At 52.9% G+C, this 19,094-nt stretch overlaps 1 protein-coding gene across 1 annotated transcript in view; it reads right to left on the bottom strand.

Annotated features, from left to right (window-relative positions):
- Positions 1–4,890: 4,890 nt before the first annotated feature.
- The window catches only part of SRCIN1 (SRC kinase signaling inhibitor 1), a 70,398-nt gene continuing 56,194 nt past the window's right edge, over positions 4,891–19,094 (bottom strand). Inside the window, exons 12-19 of the mRNA XM_006832530.1 lie at positions 16,444–16,574; positions 16,177–16,324; positions 15,668–15,914; positions 14,930–15,164; positions 13,755–13,909; positions 13,351–13,503; positions 8,384–8,530; positions 4,891–5,136 (exon numbers count right to left, since the gene is read on the bottom strand). Of these exons, the coding sequence (XP_006832593.1) occupies positions 5,002–5,136; positions 8,384–8,530; positions 13,351–13,503; positions 13,755–13,909; positions 14,930–15,164; positions 15,668–15,914; positions 16,177–16,324; positions 16,444–16,574 (1,351 nt within the window). The 3' untranslated portion in view covers positions 4,891–5,001. The remainder of the gene's footprint in view (positions 5,137–8,383; positions 8,531–13,350; positions 13,504–13,754; positions 13,910–14,929; positions 15,165–15,667; positions 15,915–16,176; positions 16,325–16,443; positions 16,575–19,094) is intronic.

Raw genomic sequence — 19,094 nt, forward strand, 5'->3', positions numbered from 1 at the left:
AAATAGTCCAAGGAGCTCTCGTAGCATAGAGGTTACGAATCGGGCTGTAAACCTCAGGGTCAACAGTTCGAAACCACCAGCTGTTCCATAGGAGAAAGATGAGGATTTCTGCTCCCGTAAAAATTTACAGCCTTGGAAACCCTGTACAGGGTCTCTATGAACTAATACTAATAACAACTAATATTCCAGTTCTCAATCAAGCAACATAATGCCTGAAACATTATGCTTTAAGGGAAGCACACCTTAAATATTCATAGAATATGCAGAATAGTGGCTTCAGCATTCCAGGAAACCCTGAAACACCCGCTCAATGGTAGATCATGCACAGGCTCTGTCTGGTGTGGTGGCCTGACCTGAGGTAGCTTGTTGGCTATAAGGTCACAATCCAGGAGACCCATACACCCAGAATCAAAGGGAACCTGGGGTAAGTCTCCCTCACAAGGGTCTTCCCATTTCAGGGGAGACCATGGGGCAAGCAGAGATAGTAGGCCCTTGAGGAGGAGAAAACAGAACCGCATAATAAGCAGGGCTGAAATCAGAGCTTCGGACTAGCGTCTTTCTAACTGGGGGGTTTGGGCCCATTCAAGAGTCATGAAATCAGCTTAGTGGGTCATGACCAAAATTTGTAGAAAACAGAATTGAACAGAAAATATTTATGTATTAAGTAGGAGTCCTGATGTGGCACTGTAGTTTAAGCACTGGACTGCTAACTGCAAGGTTGGCAGTTCAAACCCACCAGTCACTCCTTGGAAACCCTATATAATCTTGCTATGAGTCACAACAGACTCGACAGCACTTAATATAGTAAGTGATGCTTCACCAAGTATATGGGTGTGTATACATGTCTACTGGGTGAAGATGTAAAATATATCTTTTATTTTTTGTAAAGATACATATATAACACATTTGCTAGTTCAACAAGTATTTCTGAAAATGTTTTGTTGCTTTTAAGTTTGAAAGCAGCAGCCCTAGAAATCCTCCCAATACCATGAAGAGTCACCGCCTCCCCTCACCCCACAAGGGGACAGGAGACCTATTGGACTGCTAGATTTGGGGGTAAAAGCACTGCTTTGGGGTCACGCAGGGCTGGATTCCAGGCCTGGTCCTGCAGTTTACTAACTGTGTGACACTGAGCAGAACACCCAACCTCTCTGAGCAGCCCTGGCTTTGCTATGTGCAGATGTGGGCAGTACCGGTCACTATCTCATGATATAGCACCTGGCCCAGAGAACAAACACCCTGGTGTTCCGCTCCAGAGTCCATGATGGAACTGGTTGTCCTAGGCCCTTAGCAGCAGCCAGGGGAAGACTACCCAGAAGTCTGTAAGCATGGGCTTATTTGTGCTTATTCATTCATCTGTAGTGAACAGTTTCACATGTGAAAAATGATTCATAGTGACCTTGTATAGGGTTTCCGAGGAGTGACTGGTGGGTTTGAACTACCGACTTTGTGGTTTGCAGTCCAGTGCTGATCTTACAGCACCACGCCAGGACTGCTTGCTTACCGTGTTAACTGGCTAAGCTGACAGTGCGGGCAGTACCAGCTTACACGCTCCTATGCCCACCCACTTTCTTCACATCCCTGCCTACTGAGCCAGCACCTTCCAGACCCTCAAGGGTGTGATGAGAAATAACCAGACAGCAGCCTATAGAAAGGAGATCCAGGAGAGGAAAAAAAATCAAGTTTTATTAAAGCCCCAAACACTCGGCTAGAAAAACCGAAAAGGAAAGAGAGCAGGGAAATGGGGAGAAGAAAACAGGACATTAAAAAAGAGAGACAGAGAAAACACAGCAACCCTTTCCAATTAGAAATTGTCAAGTTACACCGACAGAGGTCACAGAATATCCACAGAAGCCATCACTGCTACACCAACACAGGCCCTACAGGGTGGATGGGCAGGGGGCGGAGCCAAGCTTGCCCTGGGAAGGCCCCTCTGGGGACCCACTCAGAGCCTGGGCCCGAGGCTCCTGGGGAAACAGCTTATTGTGGAAGGGACAGGAGAGAAACCCCCATGCGAAGAACACAGCACAGTGGGTAGGGGCTGGGGGGACCAGATACAGGGGTCCCCCTAGACGTCTTAGTTTGCTCTTGGTCAAGCACACACTGATGGACAGAGCAGCAAAGCGCATGCAGCTTGGGGGGGCATCGACGTGCTGTGGGCTTTGAGGGGTCCTAGGGGTGGTGCTTGGGGGGAAGCCAGAGCAAGTGGTGCAGGGGTGATGGGACACACATATACTCAAGTTTACACCAGCACACGCCTATGCACACATGCACACCACAGGAGCACACGCTTAGCATACAGGTCTCTGTCCACATATATGTGGCCTCCACACATACAAGCCTACACACGCACACACCCACTGCACACAGCCTTTCCCATAAAGCTCCTTGAATACCAGCTTGCAGGTAGGTACATGCCGGCGCCCAAACAGGTTCTGTACATCTACGTGTGCATGCCTTCCTGCGCACACATGTGGTGGCCATGCCTATGCATCCATGCCCAAGGCATCCACACACATGCTTCCTCACACACAGGTATGTGGGCTTGTGTCTAGACACACATACACAGGTTGCATGCAACTCCACACACACGCCTCCCAGCCCCTAAATGTGCAGGAACCAATGTGAAAGAGAAGATGCCAATCGCACTGGGCTCTACTTGGAGCAGAGCAGGTGGGCGGGGCATACAGCTCCTTCCATCTGCCCCGTCCCCTCCCCCACAAAGGGACAGTCAACTCCAGACAGTGACGGTGGGGCACAGATTCAGGTCACAGGGCTGAGGGAGGGAGGTGGGGGCAAGTGAAGAGTAGCAAGCAAAGAGTAATGGAGTGGAGGGAGGAGGGGGCACCACTCCCCCTCCCCTCCCAAGTCAGGAGGGTCTCTGTACAGCCAAATCAAACTACACCGTGTCACTGGATCACAGAAGCCATTGTGCCCACCCCAGCCCCCTCCCACGCCAAAACAGCGGCCAGGGAGAGAGCACCATGGTTTTCTTTTTTTTTTTTTTTTCTTTTTTAAGTATTTATATATATTTATATTACGTATATTATATATATATATATAATATGTAAATATATTTTTAAAACAATATAAAATGTTAAGACACTTCACTTAAATGTAAAGAGTTGCCTGCAATTAAAACTAATTGCATCATTTATGAGGTCCTTTTTTTTTTTTTTTTTTTTCTATTTTCCAGGAGGGATATTTTTCCTCTTCTTTTGTTATTTTTCAAAAAGGCTTGTTTGCCTTTGTACAAAAATGATCCAAAGCTAAAAAACAAGGATAAAACAACCAAAAAAAAAAAAACCCAACAAAACCAACAACAACAAAACAAGAAATGAGGAAACCCAATCCAACTCCCCTGCCCTCCCCAAACCCCTGGCTCTTCCTTCCCTATCCCCTGCCGGGCCCCAGGGGTACGAGTCCAAATCTAAGGTTCCTCCTCAATGGCTCCTTTCTGTGCTTACTGGGTGGGTTTTTGTTGTTGTTAAGTGCCATAGAGTTGCGACCCATAGCAACCCTGTACAGGGTTTCCAAGGAGCAACTGGTGAGCTTGAACCACCAACCTTGCAGTTCAAACAGCTTTGCAGTCTGGCGCATGAGCCCACAGCGCCACTGGGTGGGTAGGGAGGACTAATTCCAAATCCCTTTCCCTGTGCTGACCCCACTTTGTGCTACAAATTGGAACCCTTCTCCCTGGGACCCCTCATTCCATCCTCCTCCCACATAACCTTCCCACTGGCCCCTCACTGTGTCCTCTTAGGGGTGAGGGCTGAGAATCCCTAAGGTCCAGTCTAAAGACAGCCCTCACCATCCACACACTCCAGGGCCTTGTCAGGTCTCAGGTACCGTCAAGGATCTCACTTGGGGTCCACAAGCTGCCATTGAAATACCATGAACACCCTGAAGTCTCAAAGGGAGGTCAAGTCACCCATCACCTGTAGGGGTCAGAGCTGTGTTCAGTCTCCACCATCAACTCCTCCCTTTCTAGTTTTTCTCACAGTCAACCAGACCCTCCTCACCTGCCAGGCCTCAAAAATCTCATTTTCTTGGTCCCGCTTTCTTGCCCACCCCACCCCTATTAAATAAGTTAATGTCATTTAAAGTGCTAAGTTAGGAAACTAAAAGTATCAGATAATCCCTCCTTGGGCTGCCCTCTTCCAGGCAGGGCCCCCTATAGGTGGCTGCTGCTCTGCCCATCTTCCACAGCCAACAGAACCCAAAATGGTCTCCTTCCTTCTCAGCACAGGTCGGGCAGCTCCTCACTCATGACCAGTACCGTGAATTCCAGTAAGCAAGCTCCTTTCCAAGGACACACTGTTTCCACAGCCTCTCACACACTCTGAGGCCTCTCAAACTCCCACCGCCATCTCTAGTGCATCCATAGTGATGGCGGGCCCAGGGAGACCAGCCTGGAGTGGTGGAGAGTAGCAGCAGCAGCAGAGAAGTTCAGTCAGGTCCCAAGGCTGCACAGGGGGTCTCTCCGCGTCCCATTTTCCAGCCTGATAACAGGGTGGATCCATGTCCAGATGTTCCTTCAGGAGGGGGGTCTCTCACTGTCTGCTCCAAATCTCCGTGGCTCAGAGTTTGTTTGGAGTGCTCTTGAGAAGTTAGGGGGAAGGCAGGGAAGGGAAGGAAAGGTGCAGAAACTGCAGGATGGAATTGGGAGGAAGAGTGGTGAAAGAGAAAAGGGAGAGACAGGAAGTGGGCCACCAGGAGGCCATTTTGGAAAAGGAAATCAAGGGAAGGTGGTGTGTTTGGTTTTTACTTTTACCTTTTTTCTTTAAAAAAAAATTATAATTAAAAGTGAGTCATTTAAAAAACCAAAAACACCAATAAGGGGTGGGTATAGTGAGCTGAGGAGGCCACACTTGTGGCAAACCCTTCAGCGGGTCTGGAGAATGGGGTGGAGGTGGGTGGAGATGACCAGAAGAAGAGTGGGGAGGGAAATGGCAGGGGTCAGGGAGGGTGGCAGGCTGGGGTGAGGGTGTGAGGGGGCTTCTAGAAGGAGATGGAAGAATTCCTCGCCCCAAAGGAAGTCAATACGGGGATAGAGGTTCTGGAAGCCGAAGGCTTTTCTGAGACTGGGCTCGAGGTCTCATTTGACCCGCTCATCTCTTTAGATGGTTTAGTGGCCTGGAACAAAAACAGGGGTCAGGGGTCAGAGAGAGTAAGGGAGAGCCTTTACACTGGTCCCCAATCAAAGCTTTAAAAATGAGAAACTTCCACAAATCCAAGAGAAAATTAACTGCAAAAGGAAGAAAACAGAGGGGGAGCTGAAGGGAGTTGGGGAGAAAGGAGGTTCAGGAGCACAGGGTTGGACTAAAGGAGGCAGGAAGCTGGAGTGGGAGGGGGTCAACAGTTACTGATGGTAAAGAGAGAAGGCAGAAGAGAGAGACCCAGAGGTAGACCCAGCCCAGGACACATGGGTAGGGAGACAGGGAGTGGGCAGAGGGCAAGGGAGGGAGGAAGAAGAAGTGAAATGTTAGCTGCGACAGAGGTGCAGCCCTTCAAGCAGGGAGGCAGGTGGGAAGCAGCCAGGCTGTGGGTGCCCAGTCAGTCCCCTCCAGTCTCAGCAGGTCTAGTGGTGGACTGGGAGGGTAGGTCCTAGTCAAGTCCAGCCCCAGTCTTCCACCCCCCACCAGTGGTCCACCACTGGTAAGCTAACGTGGGAAACTCCCTCTCTCTCTCCCTAATGGAGTGGCCTTCACTTACTGGACAAGTCTAATAGTTAGAAATACCTATCCCCCAACCACCCTGCCTCCCCCACACTCCCCATCCCTATAAGAAAAAGATGGAAAGTGGACAACAAACAGAGTCCAGTGACATCACCAGAGACCTTGGCAGGCTAGGTCTTTACAGGGTCACTCCAGTGCCACAGGCCAGTCCTGAAACAAAGAGAGGCCACTGGGAGATAGCCCTGCCTTCAGAAGGCAGCTGGAAAACTCTGCTCAAGAGAAACCAGGAGAGGAGACCACAGCCTGCCCACTGCTGGACATCACCGGTTTCCTTCCGCAAATGGTCTGTTCAGTGATTCCACCGCCGTTTTGCCAGGAGCGTACTTGGTCATGCAGTTCTCCACTCTGTCATTCATTTCACCCACGTGGGCCTTTTGGCCTCTCTCCTCTTTCTGTGGTTGCTTTAAGAGGTTCTAGGGCCATATCCACAAGATCTTTTGTTTCACAGAGTCCTGTGCGGAGTGCTAACCATGTGTGTGCCAGGCATGTACCCTGCTCTCATGGGGCTCCCTGTACCTGGGTCTGGAGACAAGGTCATTGAAAGCAACCTAGGGCTCTCCTGCTAACTTGTCACACTTACCTTGGGCTTCAGTGCTCCACCCGCTCCCTCCCCGCTTCTCCGTTAAAAGGCCCTCCTCTGAAAGCCAGATGGAAGGGAAGCATGTCTGCTTTCTCTTTGGTGTCTCTTCATGTCTCACCACGTCCTCAAGCAAGGTGGTGATTCCCCCGGCTCTCCTCTGTGTTCTGAACCTGTCTTTCTAGTTAAAAGCCTTTTCTGTTCCTTCCTTTAAACATTCTTCATGAGCTTCAGTCCATCCCAAGCTTGGGTCTTGGAACACCTGCCTTGGAGTGGAGTGTTGCCCAACCTCCTGTGTTACCATGGTGCCTTGTGCCTCTTTCCAGTCAGCCCACAGCCTCCCTCTTTCTTCTCCACAGGCACCATCATGGCCATGCTGTCTGCACTGGTTCCCTCAGTCCCCTCAGGCATCTTTCCTCCCAAGAGACTCTAGTCACGGCACCATCCAAAGCCCACTGTCCCGAAGCTGAGGGTCCAACTGTGCCCAGTGGTCCTGTCCTGTGTGGCTCGGAGTCTTCAAGTGGCACAGCCGCTGGCTGTCTCTGAAAGTTCCTTCCACTTTCACTTCACCAGCCAGTCCTCCATGTTGATCCCAAATGTCCAGAGAAGCAGAGCCATGTCACCTTTGTGCTGAGGCAGTAAGAAACCTCAGAGATGATCAGCCTTCATCTGGATAAGCCATAAACAATCAGCTGAGCCCTCGGAGAAGAGCCCTAGACTTGGCTCCCAGGTCCTACCTCCTCCAGAGCCATTGCCAGGAACCCCTCCCACACACCCTTCTTCCTTGTGAACTAAATTCTGCTCAAATCCAGCATTGGCCTGCCACGGGCTTCAGGGGAAGCTGGGCCCAGCCTATGGGGATAACTCTGAATGGAACTAAGAGCTTTCCTCCTTGCCAGTGATGGGCCAAGAAGAGAGGGGAGATCTGTGGGGAACTTCTGGAAAAAACTGATGTGAATACCCAAAATATCATCTATTCTGTTGGGCATGAAGGAGGGAGTTGCCTTTAAGGGGTAAGGGGTGCTCCTTCACAGTAGTTGCAGAAAGACGGGTAACAGTGTTGACAAGACTGCATCGCGCTGCCTCCCCTCGGGCACCCACTGGAGGGCAGAAGCAACCACCAAGACAACAACATGGCAAGCCCTGAAACTCAGGAATGACAACTGATAGTGGAAAGAGATGCTGGGGTGGGGTGCACAAGGTGTGTCTGGGGGAGGTAGTGTGTGCAGAGGCAGCTGGGCCAGGTGGGGCTGTCGCAACATCATGTGGTAGGAAAGGCTTTGGGACACCTGACTCACTCCAATACCAAATTTCTGTGTGGCTGTGTAAGTCCTTTTCCTCCTCTATGAAGGTGGCTGGACCCCATCTCTAACCTCCGGCCCCTAAATCTTCAGCCTTCTTCCAGTCAAAGCAGGTTGACATTCCACAACCCCCCACACCCGCCGTTCCCCATATGCAGTACGTATGCCTTATGCAGACCCGAGCCTGGATCCAGAGGCTGCTCACAGTACTTACTGAACCCAATGAGGGCACTAAGGGCTCCTGTGAACACCCGGCCCAGGGACCTCCCTGCACTGTGCCCACAGCCACATGGTGAGGTGTGTCTACTCCACACATGGAAGAGGCTGCAGCATTCCTGCCACATCTCCCCTGCCCCCAACCCCTCAACCTCAGCTGTGATTCCAGTGAAACCCAACCACAAGGCTGAAAAGCAAATCAGTTTCTCCCTTGGCCAGGGAGTCTCACCAAGGAGCTAAGAGTGGGGCTAAAACAAGAGCCCATGGGGACAAGAGGAGGACAGGAAGGAGAAAGAGGGGAGGAGTGGGTGGCAGGAAAATGGAGGGGCATACAGTTTCCTCTCTCGGAAGCAGGGCGGTGGGGAGCCAAGGAGAAGGACTGCCCTGGCCCTGAGCCAGGAGCATTCTGAGAGGAAAGAATCCTGGTCGGAAAGTCACGTTCTAACCTGACCCAGAATGCCAGGGCTGCAGGGAAGAGAGAGAAGATGGTTCATGCCATTGGGGGGAGGGTGGTAGCCAGGAACTTCCGGGCAGGAAATGGCCGCCCTTACCTGCTGCTGGGCCTGGATCCGCATGTACTCAGCCCTCTGCTTGCCATGCTTGCTTTTGTCGGGGCTGCTGGCCTGGCTCTGGGCTACCTTCAGCCGTGAGGCCCCGGGAGTCACCACCTTCATGGGTGGCACGGTGCCACCACCGCTCTGTAGGAAGAGGAACAGGGTTGGGTTGGGGGTCCTGGGGAGAGGTAGAGTCATGCACTACCTCTAGGGATTTGGAGGGATTTCTGGAGACTCAGGCCTGGCCTCTGAGCCATGGGACAAGATCTTCCCAACAGCTCTTCAGTGAGGTAACTCTGGGGGTCTCCTTGAATAGCGCAGGGCCAACTGGGACCCTCCTAGGGGAGTCACTGAAGTGAGGGCTTCTGGTCGTCCCCCGACTCCATTAAGATTGGGGTAGTCTCTATACTGGCAGGCACCTTCCTCCTCACAGGGAGTGGAGGGAAGCCTCCTTGAGACGGAGCACCCCAGGGACCTGCCCAGAGTGGGTCCGAGGAACCAGAGACACAACAGGCAGAGAAACCACAGAGACAGAGAGAGTCAGAGACAGGAAGGAGGAGGGGAACACGTGGTTGGAAACAGGGGCGAGAACTTTATTTGTTTGTATACAGATACAGAGCAGGGGGGAAGGGGCTGGGTCCCTGCCCAGGGCTGGGTGGGCAGACCCCTGGGTAAGCCAGCTTCCCAGCTACCCCTGGGCTCTGCCTGCAAACCCCTGCCCAGTGCCAGGCTCCCAGGTGGACAGCAGGAGCTGGGAGAAGGCCAGCCGGAGGATGGGGCTGGTGTGGTGCTCCCCGCCACTCCCTCTAGCTCTGAAGATCAACAGACTGGAGTGTGTAGGCAGCAGGGGAACACAGAGGAAGAAGCAGCCACCTGGGGGCGTGGGGGCAGGTGACTGCCAGGGGACCCCGTGGTGGAGACTGGCCATCTCATTCAGGGTAGCTTCCAGTTCCCGGAGCGTCTCCTCTAGGCTGTCTACCCGCTGCGGGGTGGCACCTTTCATGGTGTGGCTCTGGGGTTCCCTGTTGCAGGTTTGAGCATCACATCCAGAGTCAAACGTCTCCTCTGAGAGGGCCTCTGTCCCCTCCAAGGCTGGTCCCTGAGAACAGGGGGCCCTAGCTCCTCCATCTTCAGGGTTGCAGATCCCTCTAGCCAGTCTTTTCCGAGTTGCGCCTTCCTTCTTGGGTATCGAGTTGCTTCTGGGCCTGGGAGCCTCAGCCTCTACCCTTGGCAGGGCCTGTGGGCCATTCCAGCTGTCACTCAGCGTCTGGGGACGTGGGGTGGGGGCCGTCCTGGAACCAGGTTCCTGGAGCCTGACCTCTGGTGAAGAGGAAGGGTTGGGGGCATACTCCGTCAAGATTATCCGAGGGATGCAAAAGATCTGAGGGGAGAAGGAAAATGAGGAAATGTGTGACCCCTGCAATCCAAAATCCTCAAGCTGGATTAGAAAGGGGGCAGTCCCTTCCTTTTGCTGATGGGGAAATTGAGGCAGGGGGAAGGCGGAGACAGCACTGAGACTAGAACTCAGGCTTTTTCCCACCACACCTTACTGCCTCCCACTGTCTGGCAAAGATGCACTGATGATATATGTCCCTTCTCATCTCCCATGTTAAACTCTGGGAGCAGGTCTCATCTTGTGGTTACGTCTGATGAATTTGCCCGTCTGTGCAATGGGAGAACAGTAACTCCATAGTGATGGGGTTAGTGGAGAATGAAGTGAGTTCACATGGGCAGGTGGCATGTGACCAGGGCTTGGTTAAACAAACACTGTTGAGGTACACAGAAAGACTGAGACCGTAAGCTCAGTGTGCAGAGACCCCAAGGATGAGGTCATTGCTCTGTCTCTGGCTATGAGGGGAAGGGCTCAGTCTTTGCCAGTCCCTCTCTCGCACACACCCCATAGTGTTCCCCCGATCATCTGCTTTTGTGTGAGCATTTCAGGCTCTGGCCTCAGTGGAGTGCAGGGAGAAGCCCCCTAGCTTCGCCCCCCCAACATCAGGGACTCTTAGTCTAATGCCAATGGTCCGTTTTGATCCAGGACTGGCGGACACCATCTCCTTTTAAGTCCTCATTGAACCTGTGGCATGGCTATTTGTTCTCACTGGGCCAATGTGGGCACCAAGGGTGACAAGGGTTGTTTAGTGATTCACCCAAGGTCAGTTATCCACATCTGGCCAGTGACAGAGCCAGGATTTGAACCCAGGCAGTCGGATTCCAAGACCAGTACTCTTTCCACTAGACAGGGCCATGGGGAGATGCAGGGGGTCCAACCCCTCCCTCCCAAGGCAACCCGCCCAGTCCTGGTGCCTGCTTACCTGGAGGTGGGGTTGCAGACTGGGGAGGCCGAGTGGATGGCCATGCCCGCCTGGCTCCACTGCCCGATGGCACCTCAGGGTGAAAGGATCAGCCAGAGTGGATCTGTGCCCACTAGGCACCTCAGAACTGGCTCCCAGAGCCAGAAAGAGGCAGGGGCTAGGTGCTGTGGGTCTAAGTACTGAGGGCACAGACAACTTAGGTGCCCCTTCCCCACTGCCCAATCCCGCTGGTTCCTCAGACTACACTGTACCCCTCCTTTACCCGCCAGATGGCATTGTCCATCCATCTGATGTCTGTTTGCTTCCCCAGGCTGGGAAGGCAAAGTCCCAGCATGCCTCAAGACAGGCCAGAAATCAGGTTCAGCTAGCAGGAAGCCAGTGTGGGCAAGGGAGAAAGTGAGTGTGTGTGTGTGCTTGCCCCACCCGGAAGCAGGTGCCCTCCTGCCCCCCCTTACTGGGCTGAAGGAGAAATACCCAGACCCTTCCCCTCCCCCTCCCCCGGGGGTGCAGACAGTGAGTACACCCCAGAAGTCCCAAGAAAGAACAGAGAAAATAAGTGCAGCAGAGCAGCAAGGACTGAAGTTAGAGAGAAGGAAGAACTTCCTGACGTTGAAAGACAGAACCAGCAGCCAAGGAAGTGTGCGGGTTTCTTCCATTCCAAGCAGCTTGACCAGAGGGGCCAAGATGGGGCCATGGGAGGAAGAAGGCTGTAGAGGAGCCTTTCCTCTGGGGAGTTTTTGGCCCCAAGAGCAAGCCATAGATTCTAGTGGGTGAAATAGCGCCGCCACCTGGCACCTGCAGCATGGGAGGGGATGAGGTGAGGGTAAGGCAGGGCTCAAGGTAGTCCGGATTTTGTGCCAGACCTACAGTCGTCTAATGAGCAGGACCCAACTCCAATCTTGAACCAAATAAAATGCAGGCTTCATGCCAGATCAAAAGTCAGGTTGTGGTTTGGAACAAAATAACCCAAATTCAATGGGCCAGACTCAGAACAAGCTGGAATGAAAGCACAAACCAAGAACCACCAGGCGCCCAGGCATGAGGCAGCAGGTTTGCCTTGGGCTGCAGGAGTCTTGGGGAAAACCTGCCTGGGAGGCCAGGAGAAGGAAGGTTCCCATGCCTGGCCCCTGGGGGAGAGGAGTGAGTCCGTGGGTATGCACAGCTGGGCCCCTGTGGCTGGCACGTCAGTGGGTTAGCGTGACAGGTGAGAAGAGGAAGCTGCAAGGACAGGCAGAGAGAGAGCCGGGAGAGGTGCGGAACAGCCCGTTACCTTCCGTGTGGGGCCCAGAGCTGAGCCCCCGGGGGACCCCAGGTCCTGGGGGGACAGCAAGGTGGGGATCGGCTGGCGGCGGGGCGTGGGGGGAAGGGAAGACACTGAACTTCTCTCAAACACCTGGGGAGCAGAAGGTGGGGGAAGGTTTGGAGGAAGGGGTAGTAGGGAGCATGGGCGCTGGCCTATGGCCCAGGTACCCATGGCAATGGGAGACCTAGGCTGGCACTGGACCTCCAGCCTCACTGCTTGGGCCTTCATCATGGCCACTGGCCACTCAACCCTCTCTTTCATTTCCTCCAGAGACTCCTGGCAGTACCAGGTTGCCTGGCACTTGGGGGTGAGTGTGCCTAACATATACACGGATCTTACAACACTGAGAGAGTCCCAGGGGGCTTAGGTCTGGAGGCTAGGAGAACTCTTGTCTGAGGACAGTCAGGTACAGGGGTCTCCAAGCATTCTGTTCTAAACATTTGGGTTGGAGTCTCCGATGATTCTATTCTCAGGACACACAGGGTAGGGATCTCGGAATGCTCTGTCCCCAGCATATTGGGGTACGGGGCCTCTGAGCATTCTGTCCCCAGGACACTGCCTCTGAGCATTCTGTCCTCAGGACACTGGGGTACGGGGCCTTTGAGCACCTTGCCCCCAGGACACTGGGGTACGCGGCCTCTGAGCATCCTGTCCTCAGGACACTGGGGTACGCGGCCTCTGAGCATCCTGTCCCCAGGACACTGGGGTACAGGGCCTCTGAGCATTCTGTCCCCAGGACACTGGGGTACGCGGCCTCTGAGCATCCTGTCCTCAGGACACTGGGGTACGGGGCCTCTGAGCATTCTGTCTCCAGGACACTGGGGTACGGGGCCTCTGAGCATTCTGTCCCCAGGACACTGGGGTACGGGGCCTCTGAGCATTCTGTCCTCAGGACACTGGGGTACGGGGCCTTTGAGCACCTTGCCCCCAGGACACTGGGGTACGCGGCCTCTAAGCATTCTGTCCTCAGGACACTGGGGTACGGGGCCTCTGAGCATTCTGTCCTCAGGACATGGGGTACGGGGCCTCTGAGCATTCTGTTATTAGTACACTTGGGTTAGGGGTCTCTGAGCACTCCCCGTTCTGAAAGCATTTGGGTATGGGGTCTCAGGACACTTGGAGGGACTCGGAGACTCTAATCAACAAAATGAAACTTACAAAGACTTCAGGCGCCCCCTCCCCATCAGTCTAGATGGTTGGGCTCCCGAATGGGCCAGTGTTCAGCTGGGAACCCGAGTGTCCACCCTCTGGTCCTAATCCTGCCACCTGGCCCTAGGGCCAGTCTGGTAGGGCCAGGGAGTGGGTTGTGGCTGAGAGCTTGGGCACAGGTAGTGTCCTTGACCTACCTCCAGCTCAGCGATGATGCGGTCCTCGTCATCCTCATCCTTGATTGCAGAGGCCATGATGGGGGGTGTGGAGGCTGGCCGGGCTACCTCGGACACAGTCCGGCGCAGCTTCACTTGGGGCTTCTGTACCTCCAGCTCCTCCGACTCAGCCTTCTGAAAGGCCAGGGCCCCTCAGTACCAGTTCACCCACCATCGCACCAGCCCCCCGTCCCCGCTCCTCATCTGCACCTTCCTCTGTCCCCTCTCAGGATGTCCCCAACAGCAGAGGTCTGGGGTAGAAGTGGAGCAAATCCATACCCTGGGGACCCCGAGCCCCAAGTTCCAAGTCAACACTGACCACCCCCTTCTTTCCCTCCAAAATTACCTCAGGAACCCCCATCCCCTGCACACGGTGGGGCTGGTACCTTGATGAAGGCTGGGTCTTTCTTGCTGGTGACCACAACCTCGCCCGTGCGTGTAGTGGTCAGACCGTGGGAAGAGGGGAAGCTCCGGCGGGGAGGGGGTGGCGGGGGTGACTTGGAGGGCTTCTCTGTGCGGTAGCGGGGCACTGTGAGCTCATCTGTAGACAACCAAGGGGCTGGGGGTCAGATGACCCACACCCTGGAATCAGGGCTCCAGAGGACACCTGCTTCTTCCTCCAGAGACAAGGAGGAGGAAAGGAAAAGGCAGACACAGAGGCCTCTCCTCTCCTCTTTCCTCCCCATCTCAGCCAGCACCCAGCTCTGCCAGCTCTTTCTCTTCCAACACTCTAACCCCTCCTACTCAAAGTGTGGTCCAAGGACCAGCAGCATTAGCTGTCTCTGGGAGCCTATGAGACCATGGAATCTGCACTTGATTGGCTGCCAATCACTTTAACCAATGGTCTATCAGGCCTTCTTCTGTTACATAGTAAATGCCTGGTAAACATAAATATTACTATTATTTCCCCCACTAGAGTTTGAGCTCCTTGAAAGCAAGCACAATACTATTCACTTCCTTATCATTAGCACCTGGTACACAGTAAATGCTTAACAAATACAAGGGGGCTTCAAAGAGTTTGTAGGAAATGCCCATTCTCTTTCTGAAGCTCCCTCATATGCGTTTCAGGAGGCAATGAGCAAACGGCAGTGGTTGTTTTTTGTCCAGATTTCTGCCTATTGTTAAATGCCGTTGAGTTGGTTCAAACCCACAATGAGCCTGGATAGGGTTGAACCACCAACCTTGTGGCTCAAACCTACTTTGCAGTCCAGGGTATTAACCCACAGCGCCACACCAGGACTCCTCTACAAGCCTGTGAACCTGTGGGGCCCAGGAACCTCATCAGTGACTAGCACAAGCTTGGCTCATGGCACGTGCTTGAGCAAAAGAAACGCGCAGAGCAGGGCTCTCTGTCTGGACTTGTCCATCCTCCCTGCATCCTCTCAGCAGGGAGGCTCAGTCTCCCCCTAGTGGACTGAGGGTGGAGCTGCTGATCACCCAGCTCCACCCTTTCCTGGCAGGCTGACTTCTCACTCCCTAGTGCCTCCCCCATCAGCCTGAGTTCCTGCAGGTGGGGCTCCTCTCCTATGGGTTCTCCACCCTCCCCTACCTGGCCCCATACCTGAGCCCCTCCTCCCGCTGGGCTCTGTTCGTGGGGCTGCCTTCTGGCCATGGGGAGCCTTGGGGGGCTTGTGGTCAGGGGTAGGGGCCGGGCCTTGATGGGCCTTGCCGGCACAGTCCAGGTCAGGGATGGCCTTGAGAAGCTCGGCCTGTGTCTCTTCCAGCAGCCGGTTGATGTCCTTGGCGCTGTACTGGGTCAGAGCTGCTCGCTTCTCCTCCCAGTCCCTCTCAGCAGCCTTGAGAGGAGGAGTCAAGAGTCAGGCGGAGCCGGCTGCACTACTCCACGATATCTCTGGCTTCAGCCCCTTCCCCAGTCCCATGTGTAAGAAACGGAAAATGAAGACTCACATTTGATCTGGGCCTGTAGAAGACCCTCAACTTCTCCTTGAATAATACATACTTTCCCATGGCTCTGAAATGCCACCATCATTTTATACTACATTCTTGAAATACTTGGACCTGCTTCTGGATACTGCACTGTTTCCGTGACTGAGTGGTTTATTATTATATTAACACCACATTGCTTTAATTATTGTAACTTTGTAATATGTTTGTTTGGTTTTTGTTTTAGCACGACTAATAACACTCTCATTAAACTTCTCAGAATTCCAGGAGAGAAGTGATGCTCCTCTCAGCAAAAAGTGCTCACACGCTCAAGTTCTCCCTATTCTAGGGTGGAGGTAAGAACACATGAATCTAGCTCACCCCCTAATCCATCCCGACTCCCAGGGCCCAGCACCTCAACAGACACAGCCTTGTCCATGCTTCTCTTGCCAGGAGGGTCCAGGCCTTTGGTGGGGTTGCCGCCCTTAGGGGTGAGGGGGACACCGTCAGCTGGCCCACTCAGCTCGTGCAGGTTCAGTGGAGGACTAGGGGGTGGCATTTCAAAGTCCAAGCTCTTGTTGAAGTCAGTCTCAGCTGTCATCTTCTTGGGGGACTGATTCAGGAGACTGTTGGGGGGTGGCCACACACCATCGTCCACTTGCCTGGGATTGGGAGAGTCAGGAGCAACAGTGAGGTCAACAGGGGTGGCCCCATGGGAGAAGCCTGACCTGAGGGAAGTGAGATATGAGGAGAGCTCTAGGGTCTTACAGGAGAGAAGGAAGGGCCAGCATAAGGGAAAGGTGAACCTATAACATGCAGAAGGGTCACAGGTCAGAGTTGAAGGGTAGCTCCAGTGGGCATATCAAGATAAAGGTACAGGTTGATCTACTGATTTGGGAAATCAGAAGTCAGGGATGGAATGACCTTCGGATCTGGGCCAGTGTATCTGTGACCCCACGGCAGCGCTTGAGTAGCCCATCCAGGCGCTGTGGTTCCTCCTTCAGGAACTTCACTGCCTCCACCTCGACTCGCAGCACTACCCGCATCTTGCTCTGCAGGCCTGGGAAGTGAGCTGAGGGGAGGGGAAGGAAGGAACACTGATGACTGGGAGGATGGGCAGTGGGGGGTGGGATGTAACAGGGACCCCCTCCCAGACCACATGCCACACCCACCAGCCCTCGGGGGACTTACCCTTGAGCTCAGTCAGTGTCTCCCCGAGCTGCTTCAGCACCAGCGCCTTCTCCTCCAGTTCAGGCCCAGGCACCAGCCGGTGATTGTGACACACGTCCCTCTGGATCTTCTCCACCGACTTCTCCAAATCACTGTAGCCACAGAGAGACCCTCTCAGCCCCTCTGGCCCCAGCCCAGCCCCCTGACATTGGGCAGCTAGAAAGAAATCAGGTCATCGGTCAGATCAGAATAAAAAGAAATCCAGTAGGGAAGGCAGAATGCCCCCTTCATTACATACTACACTCCCGATATGCTTGGAGCAACTTCTGGACATTCTATTCTGTTTCACTGACTCCACAGTTTGTTCTTATGCTGAGACCACACGCTTTCATTATTATAACTTTATAAGGTAACTTCTTTTCTTGTCTCAATCTAGCAGGACTAATGTGACCCTTGCTATACTTCTCAGACTTCCATTAGGAAATGGGCCACACACACACACACACACACACACACACACCAAGTGAAATCAGAAATGCCACCTCCTTTCAGAGATAAAGAGACCTAGACAAGGGTTCCTACTGGAAACTCTGATCTTAAGCAAGCAGCCCAAATCTCCTCCCTGTAACTTAGAACCCCTGACCCCCCATCTGCTGTAGAAACAGCGGAGACCTCAGCTGTCTTACTGAGAGCTGCACCTGCCCTCAAGGGTGTCTTCTCTGGGGAGGTCACTTCCAAGTCTATCTACTTTTTCTCAAATCATCCAGCCACTAAGCCTTTTACTTGGGACCTAAAACTGCTTCAGATTTTCAGATGCTTTATTTTAAGACTATAATAAGATCCCATAATTTTTTAAATTAAAAATTTGACCAAGGTACCACCCCGTCTTCAATGCTCCTTGTTTTTAAATGCCGTTCAGTTGACTGTGTATTGGTGGCTGTTTGCCATGGAGTTGGTTCTGACTCACAGTGACCCTGTATAGGGTTTCCGGGGCTGTAAATCTTTACGGGAACAGAAAGCCTCATCTTTCTCCCACAGAACGGCTGGTAGTTTCGAACTGCTAACCTTGAGGTTAGCAGCCCAACTCATAACCACTATGCTACCAGATATCCCTTTATTCTCTGGTTAAAATCCAAATTTGCTAATGCAGCCAACAAGGGTAGAAGCACAGTAGTTGAAAGCTTGGCTCTGGAATGAGACAGATGGGAGCTCTGATCCCAACTCTGCCATTCCCAGCTAAGAGATTTTAGGCAAATTCTTTAATTTCTCCAGGCCCCAACTTCCTGATCCAGAAAAAAATGGGGGCATATAAGCTCCTTCCTTACAAAGTCATTGTGAGGATTCAATGAGCTCATATAGAAAAGCAAGGAGCAAGAAGAGTACAGTCCTTGGGACTGTGTTTGTCTCCCTCCACCTGCATCCCCTGCCACAGGCTTGCTGACTTGTATGGCTCCAAACTCTCTCTTGCCAGGTTTTCTACCTAAAATACTACATCTCTCTCTCTCATACACACACACACACATACACACACATTCTGCTAGCTAATCCCCATTTCCCCCCATATGTCAATAGGAAGGAAACCCTCTCCAAGGATCTACTGGGGTTAGGGATCTGCTTTGTGCGCATGCACACACACACACACACACACACACACACACAGCCCAAACACCTGAAACTCGTGTTCTCTGGCTGTATAAACTTCGAGACCACTAACTCCAGTTATCCAGGAATCATGTCTCCTGGGTTCACTTCTGATTCTTTGAGCCTGGCACAGTGCCTGACACAGGGTAGATGTCTGGTAAATAACTGTGGCATGAATGAATAAATGAAGGCAGGAACTGTCACCTAGGCAGGTCATCTCTATTCTGTGCTTAAGCCACAAGTGGGACTTTATATCCATTCCTGTCCAACGCCATCTGTTGGCTTTCAGCCTGATAATCTAGGTGGGAACAACTTTTGAATCTCTGTTCTACCATCCCCTTTATAGCTCTGTCATCAGCAAATCTCATCAGCATACCTTATACATCTTCATCCAGCTAGCAAGTGAAAAGACAGCAGCTTGGAGCCAAGGATAAACTCCCGTGACTCAGCACTAACAGTTAAGGAGCCAAGGAGTCCTGGTGTGATGCTGTAGGATAAGCTCTGGACTGCGAACCACAAGGTCAGTGGTTCAAACCCACCAGCCGCTCCTCAGAAACCCTCTACAAAGGTCACTATGAGTCAGAACTGACTGGAGGGCACTTAACAACAACATGCTTGGAAGCTCTAAGGAGCAGTTACACTCTGTCCTGCAGGATCACGATGAGTCAGACTTGACTCCATGGCAGAGTTTGGGGTGGCTCCATGTCATAACCACTGGACCGACCGTGAACCACAAAGCTCACCAGCTGCTCCGCGGAAGAAAGATGAAACTTTCTGCTCCCGCCAAGATTTTGAAGCCTCGGGGAGAACAAACAAGATGGCGGATCGGGTAGACATATAGCAGAGAGCTCCAACAACAACAACACAGAATACCGGACCAAGCAGGTTCAGGGGCTGGTCCCAGAACTCTGAACCACATATAAAGGAATAGTTAGAAGGTTGGAAGGCTCACAGCTGGGGGAATTTGTGGCAGAAGCAAGAAATCTATTGCTTTCTAGTCCGGGACGCTTGGCTGCTCCAGGAGCCGCCAT

Source organism: Chrysochloris asiatica, unplaced genomic scaffold (genome assembly GCF_000296735.1).
Source record: "Chrysochloris asiatica unplaced genomic scaffold, ChrAsi1.0 scaffold00007, whole genome shotgun sequence".
Lineage (NCBI taxonomy): Eukaryota > Metazoa > Chordata > Mammalia > Afrosoricida > Chrysochloridae > Chrysochloris > Chrysochloris asiatica.